Here is a 15,163-nt window from a genome sequence, read left to right as displayed (position 1 = left end):
GCCGGTAAATACGGGCGGCGGGGCGGCCTCGGAGGTTCGTGCTCGGCTCCGGCTGCGCGCTCGCGGCTGCAGGCCTAGGCTGTCGGTGCTGCGTTCGGTGAGTGCGGGGAGCGCCCACCCGCGGGAGGGGCCTTGTTGGGTTGGAGACGTCTCGTTGAGGGCAACCCCTCCGATCGTGCCGGGGCTTCGGGCCCAGCTTTGCCCGCAACTGCGGCCCGGAGCAGGGCCTGGGACTCTGGGCCCCGACAGGCCGGGCTTTGCCGCGGACTCGGGCGGAGCCAGCGGGAGGGGCCTGGTGAACGCGGCCGCCCGCCATCTGGATCCGCTCCCTGCGATCTAGGTCTCCTCCCCGAGATCTCGGTCCGCTTCCCGCGATCTGGGTCCCCTCCCCGAGATCTGGGTCTCCTCCCCGCGATCTGGGTCCCCTCCCCGCGACCTCGATCTCCTCCCCGAGATCTCGGTCCCCTCCCCGCGATCTGGATCTCCTCCCCGAGATCTGGGTCCCCTCCCCGCTATCTCGGTCCCTTCCTCGGCATCTTGATCTCCTCCCCGCGATCTCGGTCCCCTCCCCGAGATCTGTGTCTCCTCCCCGCGATCTCGATCTCCTCCCCGTGATCTCGGTCCCCTCCCCGCGATCTCCCGCGATCTCGATCTCCTCCCCGCGATCTCCGTCCCCTCCCCGCGATCCCAGTCTCCTCCCCGCGACGTGGGTCTCCTCCCCGCGACGTGGGTCTCCTCCCCGCGATCTCGATCTCCTCGCCGTGATCTCGGTCCCCTCCCCGCGATCTCCCGCGATCTCGATCTCCTCCCCGCGATCTGGGTCTGCTCCCTGCGATCTGGGGGGTGGGACGGGGCAAATTGTGGGGCCGTAGAATCGACCTGCATCCATGTTTTAAGGTTATTTATTATTCTAAAGAGTTTGCCGTGCAACTTCCTGCGTAAAACCCACGTCATTCCTGGAACCTTCGTGAAAACAAGACCCGGGTGGCTGGGGTGGAACAGCAGGAAGATTTAAATCAAGACTGGAGAGCACTTCGCAGAGCGAGGACTGGAGAGGTCGGAGGGGAGGCCCAGAGGTCAGACGAGGCCCCGGGGGCAGAGAGGAGGCTGGGCCTCTGGTTTAGGGCCCTGCAAGCCAGGGCATTATCCAGGGGCAGCTGTAGGGGCCTTGGCTGGCCCTGGCTCCTTCGGTCTTGGGTCACCCCTGTCCCAGGCACTGCGAAGCCAGCAGGTTAGCACCGAGGAAAGATCCAAAGCCCACGTAGCTCCGGCCCACACGGCTCCACTGACCAGCCACTGGCCGGGGCTCAGAGGAGGCGTCTTGGGAAAGTATTCCCAGGTGCTTCTGTGGGAGGACAGTGTCTCTGGGGGGCATTCAGTGGGGCTGCAGGTGGAGAGGCCCCGCAGGGTGTGGGTGGGTGATGGCCTCTCCTTGTCTTGGCCTGGTGACTGCCACCCAGAGCCTTGGAGCTTCCTAGAGAAAGGAGGGGTGCCCAGAGTGTAGGCGCCCTGGAGAAAAGTGTCCTGGCCGGGCTTTGGGTGTGTGTTCCAGAGCCTGGGGTACGAAGGGGCACCCCGCTGCAGCCTCCAGCCATGGTCTGACAGGACCCCCTGAGGAGGGGGAGGGGGTAATGGCTGAGTATGCCCTGGGGGAGGGTGGGGGAAAGGAAGGAGGCCCTGGCCTGCAGGGGTTTTGCTGAGGGTCTGGCTTGGGCAAGTACAGGACCTGCGTAGGGAGGGTCTGTTGGGTGCAATGGGATCTTTCCAGGGCAGGGACACTTCCACAGGGGAGGGGGCTATGGTTCCTTCTCCTGGTCTGTCCTCAGTGCAGGGGTGGTAGGGAGACAAGTCGTGGGTCCTTGGGTCGCTATTGTTTGAGTGTGGTGCGAGATGCAGGGATTGAACCCCAATTTTTTGGTGCTGGGGACGCACTTTGCCAATGAGTTACACACCCCAATCCTGCCTTCAGCCCCTTTCCTTTTTTCTTTTGGCAGAGATTTAAACTTGCTAGGCAGACACACTAAATCTCCAGTCATCCCCAGCCCTTCTTTGTGTTGTTGTTTCCCAGATAAGAGCTCCTCCTACCTGTGCTGGCCCAGATCTCCCTGGATCACTCATTGTGCCTTTCTTGTGGCTGGGGTGACTGGTGTATGGCCACTGTGCCCAGCCACTGGATAAGATGGGGTCTCTCTCTAAGCCAGGCACCAGTTGCTCATGCTTGTAATCCTAACTACTCAAGAGGCTGAGATCCAAGGATAGAGGTTCAAAGCCAACCCAGGCTGACAAATCTGAGATGCTTATCTATGATGGAAAGGCAGAAGTGGAGCTGTACGTGGCTCACGAAGTAGAAAACTAGCCTTAGTGTCAGAGCTAAGGGACAGCACTCAGGCCCTCAGTTTAAGCTCCAATACTGGCACCAAAAATTAAAAAGTTAAAAAACATTTTTTTGCCCTGATCAGCCTTCCAACTCCCAGGTCTTTGCCTACGAAGTGGTTGGGATTACTTCACCAGGCACATTTTTCTTGGTTTTTACTTAAAGCCTTAACTGCTCCTTCTGCAGACTCGAGGCCTTCCAAACTCAGACTGGTTGGGGTCCTGGGGGTGGCTGTTTCCAGGCAGCAGACTTCCTGGTCTCTGCCCCATAGTCACTCACCCTGCTAGACCTGCTTCCCATTTGTCAGAGGGGCTTCTGTCTCCTGCTGTTGCTCGCCTTGCAATTTTCTGTGCTGTTTTTATAATACAGTGTATTTATAATACAGTGTATTGATCCCCAAGATTAAAAATGTATATCACTTCCATTATGCTGTGTATCTCCTTTTCCACTCAGCTTTGTAAGATTTATTTGGGTTGCTACATAAAGTTGAATCCATCCATCTCAAGTACGATGTTGACCTATCACAGGACAGTTAGGTTATTTCTATTTCTGTGCAATGTCCAGGGTGCTACAGAAGATACCTTCCTATCTCCCAAGCATTCGCATGAGTTTCTCTTGGACCAAAACAAGAAATAATTGCTCACATGTCTTCTGGTTTGTTAGATTCTGATGAAATGCCCTCCCCGGACTCTCAGTTTCTATTCCAGAGGTGTGGGACTTCCTGGTCCTCATCTTTACCAACACTACAATTTAGCACACTTTTATACCACTGTTTTAATGGACCAGGCTAGAAATTTAGTATTTGCCCCAGGGAATGCACTGATTGAGAAGCTTTTCCTGGTTTGCTCCGAGGCCACTGATAGCACTTAATGTGTTTATAAACATCTAGAACTCTTTGAAAGTAAGTCCAAGGTATCAGAACTTCCCAGCAAGAGGTTAAGATAGGATATTCTTTTTTGCTGCAGTTAGATTTTTGCTTGTTTATTGTTTGAAACTTGAACTCACAATTCTTCTACCTTAGGCTCTTTGTTGTTGTTGTTTTGTTAGTTGTGGGGCTTGAACTCTGGGCCTGGGTGCTGTCCCTCAGTTCTTCAGCTCAAGGCTAGTACTCTAGCAGTTGAGCCACAGCACCACTTCTAGTTTTCTGATGGTTTATTGGAGAATGGACCAATATCCTCAGATCTCTGCCTTCTGACTAGCTAGGATTACAGGCAAGAGCTACGGGTACCTCGTTACTTGAGTATCTTAAGTGCTGGGATTATGGGGGTTTTATGATCTTTTTTTCTTTTTAAACTTCTGGAGGCCAGTGAAGTTAGGGACCGGAAATCTTGTTTTAATTACCGATGTGAAAGCAGAGTCACCAGACGAGTTTCTACATCTGTCTGTGGCTTAGATAACCATGGTGGAATTTCACCTGGAATTCCATCACCTGACAGTTATCAATCGCAACTGGGCCTACGTGCTCTTGCTGCCAGCCTCCGTTTCCTTCACTGTGAAACTGACGCTTTGCACATCACTGCGGATCCTTCCGTGGCACTGCTATTTCACCGAAGCCAGGTGCAGGGAAGGGCCGTGGTAGCCATGCTGGCTGTGATCTGTCTTTACCAGCTCCTTTGTTCTGGTTGAGATAACCTAGTGTTACCGTGAGGCTCTGGGAGCCCTGGACTGAGTGGAACGCTGACAGCATTTGCATACTCTAGAAGGCCGGAGATGCCTAGCTGCCCTGACCCTGACCCGCTGATCCCAGCTAGGGCAGGCCATCTCTCGCAGCAGAAATCACGCGGTTTCCTGGCTTGCGCAAGTCGGTGGAGCACTGCCAGCCCAGGGGGCTGCCAGCTAGCGCTCCTTCCTGCCGGTTGAGGGTCAGTCAAGCCGGTCAGCAAACTGGAATCTCTGCCACCCCTTTGCAACGTCTCTAGGGTTGGGATTTGTTTTGACAAATAGTGGAAGGCATCACACGTGAGGCCTTGTCAATACGCATTCACCCCAGCTGAGCTCTTTTCTGGAAATAATGACTGGGTGGGCACCCGTGGCTCATGCCTGTGACCCTGGCTACTCAGGAGGCTGAGATCTGAGGATGGAGATTGGAAGCCAGCCCTGGCAGGCTCTTTATTTCCATTTAACCACCAAAAAGCTGGAAGTAGGAGTGTGGCTCAAGAGTTTAAATCCCAGCATGCGGGTGCACACGTGCGTGTACACACATGATTATTTTACTCTGGCTGCTCACGTATAAGGAGTGTATATACTGCTACCCATGACCAGACAAAGGGTCTCCCTGAGAACAGCTGCTTCAAGCCAAGAAAGCCTTCTGTCCCTCTTCCCTCAGCCTCCCGAGGGCGGGGCCCTTGTGCCTGCAGTCCCCGGCTCTCCCGCTGGGCAGTGTGGTCTGGCCTACATTTGCATTAGAGAGCTAACATCCCCGAACACACCCATTTAAATCTCCCAGCGGTGGCCATTTTGGAAAAGTATCTCTTGAGCGTAACGCACTAATTGAGATCCAGTGCAAAGCTCGGGAGCTGAAGCTTCTAGAACTTTCCAGAATGTTGGCTGCCTAAGTTGGTGTTAGTTTCTGCCAGCTGCTGAGGGCTCTGTGCCAGCCACTGCTCCGGGTGCGGGGCGGTCACTTGGAGGATGTGGGATTGCCGTCGGACCAGGGCCAGTGAGGGCTGTGCACCATTGTCCCAGGCAATGGGGCAGGCTGGCCCTGCCTCACCTGGGTGAGGGGTGGCTTATTTTGGACAGATGATGGACAGTGCCGGGAAGGCTGGGGTGACTCAGATGCTTCCTGGTTTGCTCAAGGCTCCTGCTGGCTTCCTGTCTGTCCCTCCATGGACCCCGTGTCTGGCTCCTACCAAAGCCTGGCGTCTCCAGCCTGGCCGTCAGTCACGTGACGGTGCCACGGCTGTTCCAAAGGAGAAAGATGAAGTCAGGGCGAGGGGGCCTTTTTTTGTCTGTTCTTCTCCTTCTCTTTTCCCTCTTTGGTACTAGGCAGGGCTGAGGCTGGCTCTGTTCTTACATTCAACAAGACCTGCCCAGACCCTGCCAGAACCCTGCGTCAGAAGCCTGCGTCAGAAGCTGACATGAAAAGGGGGTTGATCACATCAAGACTGAGCGTCCCGGGTCCCCTGGCCTGGCCCGGGGAGTTGAGACTATCGGCCCAGAGGCGCACGTGGGCGAAGTCGGGGGACCGGGGGCCTGCATGGTCTTGTTCTGGGGTGCGTTTGAAGTGGTCGAAACCAAAGGATCAGTTTTTTATGGAAGAAACCTATAAAGCTCTCCAGTGGGTCTGGCCAAGTCTCCACCCTCCCACCTTCCCACCCTCCCTGGTCTCCAGCCATTCTGCCCGGCTGTGGGCGCGGTCCCTCCCAGTCCCAGGTGCTTGGCAAGCTGTGAGCCCGTCTTGTGTTGGGTCTTTAGAGGCAGGTGTGGAAGATGTCCGCAGTATTCTGGACCTACTGGAAGAGCAGAGCGCTGGGATGGGAGCGAGTTCGGGACGTTGCTTCATAGGAGAGGGCGGGCAGGCTGTATGCATATGTCCTTTCTCCCACATCCTCTACAGATTTAGAAGCTAGTCTCCTTGAGAGCTTTGTTACCTCCTCCCTCTCTTCTCATCCTTCCTTCCTCCTTCCTTCCTTCTTTTATGATGGGTTTGAAATCAAGGCCTTGTACTTGCTAGGAAAGCCCCTGCCGCTGGAGCCAAGCCGCCAGCCCTTTTTGCTCCCGTTTTCCTGTGGAGTCTTGTTTTATTGAGTAGATGGACTGGACTGTAATCCTCCACAGCCATAGCTGGGATTACAGGCACCACGATGCCTGGCTTCTTTGGTTGAAATGAGTTCTCACTAACGTGAGTGTGCACTGTGAGTGTGCCATGCTGGGGCTTGCACTCAGGATCTGGGCCTTGGCCCTTCGCTTTTTCACTCAAGGCTACCACTGAGCCACAGATCCACTTCCAGCTTTTTGGTGTTCAGTGGGAGATAAGAGTCACAAACTTTCCTGCCTGAGCTGGCTTCAAACCTCAACCCTCCTGAGTTGTTAGAATTATGGTTGTGAGCCATGTTGTGGACAAAGACCACCGGAGCTGGACCGGGTCAGGTGGGCAGCTCTCAACAAGCTGCCTCTCCTGGCCTGATGCTGATCACTCCTTCAGGCTGTGCCTGAGGGCGCCCCCTCGTGGTAGAACCAGGCTCCAGGTGCGGGTCCCCACGCCCAGGGCTTCTCCACTTACTAGCTACAGAGCTGCTAGACCCTTGAACCCCATCCCAGGTGTTTCTGGGAGGAGCAGAAGACCCTGTGACGCCACCAGTCCATGCCAGAGACACAGGGACTACAGCCTTCATCTGGGTGCTCAGCCCGGTGTGAGTGGGCCTGCACTGAGCTACAGCCCCACCAGCCCGGGCTGTGAGGCAGACAGCAGAGTGGAATGGGGCATGGGAAATGGAGTCAGCACACCAGAGTCCCCCTCGCTGCCTGTTGGGGAGCCGCAGGCCACAGGACCTGCAGAATCCCCAAGGCAGGTGGGAGACGAGGTGCTTGTGTTTTCTGCCAGCACAGAAACCAAAGAAATCCTGTTTAAAAATTCAAGTTGCCATGGGAACGCTTTTATTCCGCTCTTGGCTTGTGAGTTAGCAGCTCGGAGTGCGCAGCCTCCCCCAGCAGGCACCCGCACACTGCTGTCCTCCTGGTTGGGACGGTGATGTGCGGAAGGTGGCCCTGGGCTCTGTCTCCACGTGTCAGCCCTTCCCCAAGCCCCACCTGCACCACAACCTCTTTTCTTCTTCTTTTTGTGAGTCATGAGGCTTGAGCTCTGGGCCTGGGCACTGTCCTCAGCTCTTCAATTCAAGGCGAGCGCTCTACCATTTGAGCCACTTCCGGTTTTCTAGTAGTTTATTAGATAAGAGTTTCAAGGGCTTTCCTGCCTGGGCTGGCTTTGAACTGTGATCCTCAGATCTCAGTCTCCTGAGTAGCTAGGATGACAGGCGGGAGCCACCAGCACTCAACCAGAACCTCTTTTCTGTCGAGAAAAGATTAAATCTAAGTCAGAATGTTTATGTCTGCCCAGCAAACACATTTATCTAGCAGTTTGGAGGTCATGTGGTGGCCAACTCATGGTCCCATGGGATCCGGAAATGTGGACATTGTGTGGGATGAGCAGAAAACGTCTAGAAGGCAAATCTCTTTCACGGCCAGGAGATGACTGCCACCGCCTCTCGGGCTTATTGCAATTGGTCGGTAACTCGTTCATTTGGGGAAGTCAAGATCCTTGGTAACAGTGATAGGATTCTTCTGGGAGAAACAAATCATTGAAAACGTTAAAAAACAGAAAAAAGGAGTAGACATTTATGTCCGTGTATTTCTATTCCTATAACAAAACACCCGAGGCTGGGTACTTTAAATGTTTGTTCGGCTCTTAGTTTGGGAGGCTGAGGGTCAGTCCTGTGACCCGGCCCTGGTGAAGGCCGGCTCTCAATGCATGGACCTGCGGAGTCACCCAGACCACACCAACCACAGCAGTACTGAGGAAGAGTACCCCCAGCACAGTTAGCACCGCGGTACCTTGATTTCCCTCAGCCCTTTGCTCACAGGGACAGGACTGTATCTGCCTGCTCTGCATCCCCTGGCTTTTCCCCACCTCCCAGGGTGATCCCTGAGACAACGTGTTTCCCTTCAACCAGTTCCCTCTCAGTGGCTGCTTTGAGTTGTGTGTGACATTTCCCAGAGTTGCTGCGTTCATGGCTGCGCTCCTTTCCATGGCTGCAGGAGCCAGCGTCGGTGGACGGGGGGACTGCGCCTTTACAGATGCCACCTCATGTCTGCAGGGTGGATTTCTGAACGGCACGGTGCCAGCCCACACGTGCAGGGTTGAAAGTTGACTGACCGCCCCCAGGCTGGCCTCCAAAGCTGTACTTCCCTACAGAAGTACAGAAAACCCCCAGGGTTTTCTGTCAACTTTGGTTTGTTTCCCCACAGCCTCCCCCTGGGAGTGCCCCACCCCCTGACCTTTGGCCATCTAACTCTGGATTTTATTTGCCTCTTCTGAGGTGTTAGACATTTTTATGTTAGACATTGGCCATTGGTAGTTTTTCTGTGGTCACTGTATGCTTTTTCCTACTGTGCTGTTTCCATTCTTCTGGTGAGCTCTGTCTCGTCTGTCTGTCTCTCTTTCATTTCCATTTCCTGGAGTTCGTTTCGATATCTGTGGGTTTTTTTTTTCTTCTTCTTATTTTTAGGCACACTCTTGCTGTGTAGTCCAGCCCAGCACAGGACCCGTGGTCTGGTCTGCCTGTTCTTGGCATGTCTGCCCAGGAAACCCATTTACCTTAAGTTTGGAGGCCACGGGTGTAGCTGACTCACCGTCATGTGAGACCCAGCTTCCTCGTGAGCTACTGGCAATGCAGACATTAAATGTGCTGAGCAGAAAATCTCTAGTGAGGAAGTCTCTCTGGTGACGAGCAGATGACTGTGTGTAGGTACTGGGACACTGAAGGCCTGGGGTGTGTTGGCCATCCTGTCAGGCCCCGCAGCAGGGCTGCCAGGGTCTGACGTGTACCCACATGCGCCGTGGCGGGCGCAGATCCCGTGCTTGTGTTGAGTGGTGACTGGCGCTCCAGGGAAGTTCAGCCTTCCTGGCTTTCCCAGGCTGGCAGCCAGCGGTGAGGGCGTGGCAGTGGCAGTGTCACTTACCAGCCCACGGATGCTCTGTCGCTACCCCGAGGATGAGCGGAGTGTCAGGTGATGGTTTTGTGGGTGGCATGTTAAGATACATTATAACATTGAGGCAGGCCTTTACCAGAACACTCTTTCTGCCCTTACACATTTGTCCTTTCCAATATGATTGCTTAACTTCAGACTTTTATGAGTCACTGGACACGGAGCCCAGTGTTCTGTCCTCTGCTGCCTACTGACACGAATGTGTAACTTGAACTTAAGCAACGGCTAAGTTTGAGTTTTCCCTCAGGGAGAATTCTGTGCCTGGAATCCCAGCGCTTGGGAGGTTGAGGCAGGAGGGTGGAGACTTCAAGGCCAGTTTGGGCAAAAACACAGGGAATTTTGTGACAGACAGTTTTCTAAGCTGCGGGAGCTGGTCCCGAGCCTCCCCTGCCCGCCACCGCTGCAGCCCCGAGGTCAGGACGCCCACCACACCAGCTGTGGCCCCCTGCCCGCCGCCGCTGCAGCCCCAAGGTCAGGACGCCCACCACACCAGCTGTGCCCGCCTTACTAGCCCCCGCAGGTGCCACAGGCAGGAAACATCTGGCTTTGGGTAGCTGCTTGCCCAAGACGGTGATTCATGGGTCGGGCTAGAAGTCACTGGTTCAAAGTCAGAGGACCAGGGTGTTCGTGTGATGGCTGCCCTTCCCAGAAGCAGAGCCTTGGCCAACAGGAAAAGCCAGACAGACGCCTAGGCCCTGTGCCGTTGGCACGTCTAGCCCTGCTTCTAGCCCCCACTCCTGGCACAAACCCAGCTTGTGTGTGCTTGAAACCGGTGGAATGGGGTTTGTACCTCGTGCACCTGCCTGTTGTGTTTTCTTCTCCTGTGGACCCATAGGTGTAATCCGCAGCACCCCCCCCCACCCCTGTGATCTGTTTTCTCCCTGATCACCAAGGGCAACATTCTCTCTGACTTTGTTCAACAAACCTAGGCTGTTTAGAAACAGCCAAGAGGGCAGGGCACTGGTGGCTCACGCCTATAATCTGGATACTCAGGAGGCTGACGTCTGAGGATCAAGGTTTGAAGCCAGCAGGGGTAGGAAAGTCAGTGAGACTCTTATCTCCAGTGAATCACCAAAAAGCTAGAAGTAGAGCTGTGGCTCGGTGGTAGAGCAATCCACGTTGAGTGGAAAAAGCTAAGGGACAGAGCCTGGGCACTGCACTAAGGTGAAGTCTTGGGACACCCCCTTCTCCCCCTTCCCCCCAGCCAGGAGAGCACTGGTGTAATGGAGTCACCGCACAGCCCTTGGGCTGGCCTGGAGGGGCAGCACACTGTGGTTGGGCTGCAGGCACGGAGTCCTGTCCTGGAGCGTCTCCTGTCCTACTGCACAGAGGGGGTGCTCACGGCACATCCAGCATGGGGCGTCGGCTTCTCCGCATCCTCGTGTGCAGGACCCGGCATGATGTCTCCGGCGTTGTCTTTTCTAGGTGAGTCCAGGACCCAGCTTCCAGAATGTGGCACTCCTTAGCCTTCCTGTGCTGCCTGCTGGTGCTGACCAGTGCCCAGAGCCGGCTTTCCTTCCGCCCGCTGTCAGACGAGCTGCTCAACTACATCAACAAGCAGAACACGACGTGGCAGGTGGGCCTCGGGCTACGGCTGTCTGTCCGCTTGTGTGGGTGCCTGTGTGTCCCCGCATCCCCTCCTCGGAACATCTTATGTATGCTGGCTCCTGAGGGAGGTGGCTCTACCTGTGGCCACAGGACACTGCCTCCTGGAAGGTGAAACCCAGGACCACACCCACTTCTTCTCTGTCACATACATGCTGTGTGTGTGTGTGTGTGTGCGCGCGCGCACGCGCACGTGTGCAGACGTATGTGCATGGAGAGTACAAAAGTCCACGGCCGGGTGGGTCCCGGGAAGCCCACCAGGTAAGGTGTGGCGGTTCAGTTGTCCTGCCCGCCCCTCCCCGTTCCTGTGGCCTTAGCCTGGGACTGCAGGCTGCAGATGCAGCACGAGGCAAGTCTCTTGTCCTCAAATGGAGGCCCATCAAGGAAGACACCACTGGAATGAGAGCCACACACTCCACCCATGGCTCCCCCTTGCTGATACCTGGCCTCTGTGGCCCCCCAAGCTCCCCAAGCCTGGCCGGTGCGAGCAGCGTGTGTGGGTGGTGACTGTGGGTTGTGGCTCTCTTCCAGGCTGGACACAACTTCTACAACGTGGATGTGAGCTACCTGAAGAAGCTGTGTGGCACCCTCCTGGGTGGGCCTCGGCTGCCTGAGAGGTGAGGGCCAGCCCTGGGCGCTGCTCCCTAGCCGCAGTGTGGGACGTGGGGAGGGGAGAGGAGGCCTCGCTCCCGAGGATGGAGAGGAGCTTTCGGTTCCTCCCCACCTCTCCCAGGCCAGGGCAGGAGTGGAGAGGAGGCGTGCACGGACCCAGTTCCGCAAGGAACACCTGACAGACAGGCCGCAGGAACTGCCTTTGGTGCTTTATTTTTCTAGAAAGCCTTCCAGTCACCCAGCGCCGGTGGCTCACCCTTATACTCTTAGCTACTCAGGAGGCTGAGATGGTTTGAAACAGGCAGGAAAGGCTATGACACTCTTATCTCCACTAAAACTACCAAAAGCCAGAAGTAGAGCTGTGGCCTTGAGCAAAAGAAGCTCAGAGACAGCTCCCAGGCCCTGAGTTCAGTCCCCTGAACTAGCCCGCGCACGCGCAGGCACACACACACACACACACACACACACACACACACACACACACACACACACACACACACACACACACACACACACACACACACAAAACTCTGTAGTTGAGGGTTTGCCTGCAGAAAGAGCTCTTGAGGCACCTGAACAGGTGTTCATGACTGAGGAATGGGCTGGGGGAAAAAGAAAGAGAGTCTATGGATAGGATTCTTGCAATTACTCATTAATCAAGTCTTCACAAATTTAGAGGGATTCTGCATTTTTTTTTGTCTTTTCGTTGTTTGGAACTGGGGATCAAACCCAGGACCTTGCACTTGCAAGGCAAGTGCTTTGCCACTGAGCTACATCCCAGAGAGCAAGAGGAGTTCTGAAGGAAACCTCCCTGCCTACTTCTACTCGGGGAGTGCAGCCCAGGCCAAGGCCAGCTGCTGTCTCCTGAGCGGCTTTTGCAGGGACTGGAGGGAGGAGGGAGGAGGGAGGAGGATGGGCGTGTGTAATGAACAGCTTCCTGTTTCCAGAGTTCAGTTCGCTGAGGACATAGATCTACCTGAAAGCTTCGATGCACGGGAACATTGGCCCAACTGCCCCACCATCAAGGAGATCAGAGACCAGGGCTCCTGTGGCTCCTGCTGGGTAAGTCCATGCTGGCCCCTGGCAGGGTGTTGGCATGGAGGGGAGGGACCAAAGATGCCGCACTTCCTGCGGTGAGGAGTTATGCAGGGCCTGGGTGGCATAATATAACCAGGACCACCATCTGCAGACCCAAGGCCTGCGTGTCTGCGTTGTGACATTTGTTCACTGCTTCTGAGTAGCCATCACTGTGAACAAGCATCTTCATGTTGTTTTTGAATTGTGCTTATAATGCAGTCAGCTTAACCATTTTTTTAAATAAGTTTTTTATTGTGAAAATACTGTACAGAGGAGTTACAGACACAAGAGCAAGGTAATGAATACATTTCTTATCAAGCATCTTTTGTTTTTCCCTTACCATCCCTTCCCTCCCACCTCCTCAATTACACTCCCCCCTCCCGCCTACATTGTAAAGTTCGTTTTTCGACATAGCATCTTGTATATCTCAGTGTTGCCATGGGTCAACCTGTATCCCTATTTGTTTTTCCCTTCCTCTCCCCAAATTATACCAACATCAAATACAGTGAAAGCAGGGGTTATACCGTGGGGGAGGGACATACAAAGCAACAAAAAATCACGTGGTACCTTATAAATACGTTAGAAACAATAGCAAGAAAGAAAAAATAAGGGAAACCATGGGACCTATGTTTCTTTGCACCTGGCTTACTTCACTTAATATAATCTTTTCCAAATCTCTTGTCATTTCCTAACAAATGGGGCAATGTCATTCTCTCTGATGAAGGCATAGAATTCCATTGTGTATATATACCACATTTTCTTGATATATTCATCTACTGAGGGGCATCTGGGTAGGTTTCATATCTTAGCTATGGTAAATAATGTTGCAGTAAACATAGTTGTGCTGGTAGCTTTAGTGTGGTCTTCTTTGTTATTAACCTTTTTTTTTATTTAAAAAAGTATCTCTAAGCAATTGCACAGAGGGGTTTCAGCTCAACAAATCAGTTAATGAGCACTGTGCAGCCTGATCAATGTCATCCCTTCCATCCTTCTCCCCTATCTTTCTCCCCTTCCCCACCCCCAAGAAAATGTGTGTGTGTGTGTGTGTGTGTGTGTGTGTGCACGCGCACATGTGCGCACGCCAGTACTATAACTTTAACTCAGGGCCTGGGTCTTGTCCTTTAGCTTTTTCACTCAAGACTGGAATTCTACCCCTTGAGCTACTCTTCCAGTTTTGGCTTTTTGCAGTTAACTGGAGTTAAAAGAACTAGAAACTTCTGCCTGGGCTGGTTTCAAACCATGATCCTCAGCTCACAGCCTCCTGAGTAGCTGGATGGCAGGCGTGAGCCACCGGCGCCCAACCATCATAAGCACTTTTCAGAGTGCCATGGAGAGGCATTAAGTATTTTCCTGGAGTTGTGTAGCCAGCTCCCCGTCCATCCACAAATCTTTTCATCTCCCCATACTGGCACTCGGTACCCCTCAACCCTGACTCCCTCCAGCTCCGGTCCCCTCTGCGCTGTGTGTGTACAGATATCATGCTCCGTGAGCTTCCTGGGGGTGGCCTGAGTCCCCAGGGGCAGGACACCGTGCACCTCCTGACACTTCCTTCCTTTCTCCCGCAGGCTTTTGGAGCTGTGGAAGCTATTTCTGACCGGATCTGCATCCACACCAACGGGCACGTGAACGTGGAGACCTCCGCGGAGGACTTGCTCACCTGCTGTGGCAGCCAGTGTGGGGACGGGTGAGGGCCAGCCCCGGCGGGCCGGGGGCAGCCAAGGGGGACTGAGGATGCACTCCTGGGCGAAGTCACTGCCTGTGGAGCTGGGTAGAATCCAGGCCGAAAAAAAAAAATGGCCTAGCAAATTGGGTTACATTTCAGATTCCTGATCTGGTTTTTGTGCTGAAGGGAAGCCCTGGCCCTGGAGCCCGTTCCTCATCCTAATGAAGGCTGACAGCAAAACAGGGGCACCCATGGCCCTGGGGCTGTACCATGGTGTGCGACAAGGCTCCTGGGCTCACCCCATCCCAGTGAGACCAGCATCACCAGCATAGTGGGTTTTCCTACGTGCCGCCCCCCTCACCCACAGCTGGGATGCGCCCAACGCCCGCAGTGGGTGCCTGAAAGCAGGGCGTGGCCAGGCCGGAGCGAGCCCGCGAATCCACTGCACAGTGCACAGTGCAGTCAGTGCACAGTGCAGTCTTCGGCCCACAGTGGCCATTTCCCTGGCAGTGCAGCATGTGGGAAGGAGCTAGCTTGCTCTGCTGAGCCCTTCCTCAGCCTCGGGGTTGAAGGACTCATTGGGTGCAGCACCACCCACACTACTGATCTGGAGCCATTATCAATAAATAAAATAAGGGCTTCCTGGGGACACACCCTGCAGGCCCACATCTGTGGGGCTGAGACCCACAATGCCTGCCAAGTGACCACCTGGGCTACAGGTGGACCTGAACGGGAGAGACCTTGTATCCTCCGGAGAGGCCAAGCAGGCAGGGCAGTGGCCTGGAGGAGCGGTCCAAGAGGGAGGATGGGTGGGGAGGCGGTGGTGGCTTCTGAGGGGATGACCCTGGTCCTTGGGCCAGGTGGGGACTGGGAGCAGCTGGAACTGGGGGGGGGGTGGATGTCACAGAAACCTTTCATTTAATTAAAGCTGTAATGGTGGCTATCCCTCTGGAGCTTGGAACTTCTGGACCAAAAAAGGCCTGGTTTCCGGCGGCCTGTACAATTCCCATGTCGGTGAGTGCACACGTGGCCCGGGATGCTGGAAAGCAGTGCGCCACGTCACGGTGGCTTCTGCCGTTAAGGGGAAGGGCGGCGGGCTGGGCTGGGCTGGGCTGGGCTGGGCT

At 54.8% G+C, this 15,163-nt stretch overlaps 1 protein-coding gene across 1 annotated transcript in view; it reads left to right on the top strand.

Annotated features, from left to right (window-relative positions):
- The first annotated feature begins 12 nt into the window (after positions 1 to 12).
- The window catches only part of Ctsb (cathepsin B), an 18,496-nt gene continuing 3,345 nt past the window's right edge, over positions 13 to 15,163 (top strand). The window contains exons 1-6 of the mRNA XM_013024249.1: positions 13 to 97; positions 10,508 to 10,658; positions 11,219 to 11,304; positions 12,247 to 12,361; positions 13,942 to 14,060; positions 14,968 to 15,053. Of these exons, the coding sequence (XP_012879703.1) occupies positions 10,533 to 10,658; positions 11,219 to 11,304; positions 12,247 to 12,361; positions 13,942 to 14,060; positions 14,968 to 15,053 (532 nt within the window). The 5' untranslated portion in view covers positions 13 to 97; positions 10,508 to 10,532. The remainder of the gene's footprint in view (positions 98 to 10,507; positions 10,659 to 11,218; positions 11,305 to 12,246; positions 12,362 to 13,941; positions 14,061 to 14,967; positions 15,054 to 15,163) is intronic.

This window comes from Dipodomys ordii, unplaced genomic scaffold (genome assembly GCF_000151885.1).
Source record: "Dipodomys ordii isolate 6190 unplaced genomic scaffold, Dord_2.0 Scaffold74, whole genome shotgun sequence".
Lineage (NCBI taxonomy): Eukaryota > Metazoa > Chordata > Mammalia > Rodentia > Heteromyidae > Dipodomys > Dipodomys ordii.
The sequence above is the reverse complement of the archived record's forward strand: the minus strand, read 5'-3'. Positions and strand labels throughout refer to the sequence as shown.